Raw genomic sequence first — 2,861 nt, forward strand, 5'->3', positions numbered from 1 at the left:
TTATTGTATATAACTTAGATCATTTGTACCTTTATTGAGTAATTACAATGAGGAAATTTTGTTAAGAGCCTGCTAGATGACATGCCCTGTGCTAGGAGTATTATATATCCACTCACAGGGAGCAGACTCACTTTTTGAACTTATAGTTCACATAAAACCATGGGAAAGTTAGAAATCTAGATCCTGTCACGTGAAAGTGGGCCAAATGTGTAAGACCTTTGTCTCTGATCTTGTAACACTCAGGAACGCGAGGGCTTTTTAGGAGGACAGAGTGGTAGAAACCAGCCCATATTACTGTTTTCTCCATGTTTTAGAGATGGGAAGAGGTGATTCTTTGGTTACAAATGCTATGGTGATGCTTTTTCTAAAGAGGAGTGTGGACAAATCCCGAAAGGGGGCATGAGGATAAAGGAAAGATCCTAACAAAACATTTTTATTTTCTTTTTTCATCTAAGCTTATAACAATCAACCAAGAATGGAAGCCCATTGAAGAGTTGCAGAAGGCCCGAAAGGCAACCAGATGACCAGTCTTCACTTCTTCCTTCCCTAGAGTGCTCTATGAATCTAGTGGAAACACTTCTGCACAAACTAGATTATGGATACCATTGTGCGGAAATGCTTCTGCTACATTTTTAGGGCTTGCCTACATTTTTGGACTCTGGCTAAGGAATTATAAAGTTAGTGCAGCAATAACCACATAGTCTAAAAATAAGTTTCTTGTAATTTGAATTTTGCATATTGAAATTTTTATGTTTATATGCTTGAATATTTTCCTTAAAGTGCATAAAGATTTATAAATTAGATTATCTATAATAAAATAGCCATTTGTGCAAGATTTCTTAAAGGTTAGATACATATTTAAATGGAGAAGAAAGTCTTTTTATGGGAGAAAGACACATTTTAAAGCATAAAGCTTCATGTTTTAATTACTACCCAGTGCACATTTCTATGTAAACTTTTCTTCCAAGTTCATTCATTCACCAGGAATTTGTTGAGCACCTATTGTTAGCTAGGCACTGTTCAAGTGCAGGTGAGATAAAGCAAAACCAAATTTTGGAGGGGGATGAGTAAAAGATGGTAAGTACAATGAGGACAATGAAGAAGAGATGGGGCACTAGGCTTGCATGAGGAGTTCTTGGAGGAAATGCTGGGAATCTGGTGGTGAATAGGAACGTGGGGCGTGCTGAGGTTGGCCCTACAGATACCAAGGCTAAGAGTGGTGCTTCTGTGAGGGAGTGGAAGGGAGGGTAGAGAGCACCCTACAGAGTCTGGGGCCCCTCCTCACTCTGGCCAGTGATGACTTGGAGACTGAAGGGGCAGTCAAACGCAGCGTGCCTCTGGGCTTCCCTTTAACTGTTCTAGGAAATTGCTTTTCCTTAACTTGTTTTTAAAAATTGAGATATAATTCACACACCATAGTATTCATCCATTTCAAGTGCACGGTTCAGTGGTTTTCAGTGTATTCACAGAGTTTTACAACCATCTCCACCATCTAATTGCAGAACACTTTCATCACCCCGAAAAGAACCCTGTACCCATTAGCAGCCATTCCTCATTCCTGACCCCTCTGCACTCAGCCTCGGACAAACACCAATAAACTTTGTCTTTATGGATTTGCCTATTCTGGATATTTCATAAACATGGAATTATGTATTATGTGGCCTTTGTGTCTGTCTCCTTTAACTTAGCATAATATTTTCAAGATTCATCCATGTTGTGCCATATGTCAATATTTAATTCCTTTTTATGACTAATATTCCATGGTATGGATACACCACATTTTGTCCATCAGTTGATGGACATTTGAACTGTTTACACCTTTAGGCTGTTAGGAGTAATGCTGCTGTAAACAGCCATTACAGTTTTTGTGTAGCCATATGTTTTCAGTTCTCTTGGGTACACACCTAGGTTCATTAACTCTTTTAAATAAAGGTGATAAATGCTATTTTCTTAATTTCCATCTGACTATAATAGAAATTGAAGAGAAGAGCTAAATTCTTATCACCTTCACGGCAATAAAAATTAATGAGCTCTTGCTAGAGACTTGGCAATTCTGGAAGGATTAAAGTGAGACTACTTCCACCAACCTTTGTTGCTTAATTATCACCTCGAGTTTTCCCAGATGAAAATCTCCAATCTTGGATATCAAGGAGTTACATGTACCATTTACGAAGCACAATTTTATTTGCTTCAACTTCTGAAGTGCAATGTGATACCATTTAGGCAAGTAAAAATAAAGAGTTGTGACGGTTGGCCAACTAGGAGAGCAAATTTGTAGTGTTTGTGAGGGATGATTGTACCTTTAGATTTTAAAACAAACCTGATTGAGATGCAGTGGCTTTGAGGGGTGAACATGGCAATGGAAGGTACCATGCAGCAGGTTTGGGAGGGAGGAAGGCCAAGAGCAATATTGACACTTAAACTTTAAAAGATTTATTAATTTTGGTCTTGGTTGTGTGAATTTTCCCCAAATGTTTTATTTTGAAAAATTTTGAATGTGCAGAGTAGTTGAAAAATTAATGCAAAGAATACTCACGCTTTTTATCAATTAGCATTATGCTACATTTGCTGTATCTGTCTGTATACTATGTTCTTTTAAAATGAACTATTTGAAAATAAGTTATAGACTTCATAAAGCTTTTCATGCCTAAGAGAAAGGTCATTCTAGCTGACTGTAATGCCATTATCATCCCTAAGAAGATGAACATTATTTCAACAATATCACCTAACATACAATCCATTTCCATTTTCTCTAACTGTAGTATCCTTTAAAACCGTATTTTTAAGTCCAGAATCTAATCCAAGTTTCACTTGTTGCATTTGGTTGAGTTGTACTGACAAATATGTGGTCATGAAAATGA

At 37.3% G+C, this 2,861-nt stretch overlaps 1 protein-coding gene across 1 annotated transcript in view; it reads left to right on the forward strand.

The window, feature by feature from the left end:
• Positions 1-1,656, forward strand: part of COXFA4L3 (cytochrome c oxidase associated subunit FA4L3) — a 3,952-nt gene extending 2,296 nt beyond the window's left edge. The window contains exon 4 of the mRNA XM_019668667.1: positions 456-1,656. Coding sequence (XP_019524212.1) covers positions 456-524 — 69 coding nt within the window. The 3' untranslated portion in view covers positions 525-1,656. The remainder of the gene's footprint in view (positions 1-455) is intronic.
• Positions 1,657-2,861: the final 1,205 nt, after the last annotated feature.

Source organism: Hipposideros armiger, unplaced genomic scaffold (genome assembly GCF_001890085.2).
Source record: "Hipposideros armiger isolate ML-2016 unplaced genomic scaffold, ASM189008v1 scaffold_531, whole genome shotgun sequence".
NCBI lineage: Eukaryota > Metazoa > Chordata > Mammalia > Chiroptera > Hipposideridae > Hipposideros > Hipposideros armiger.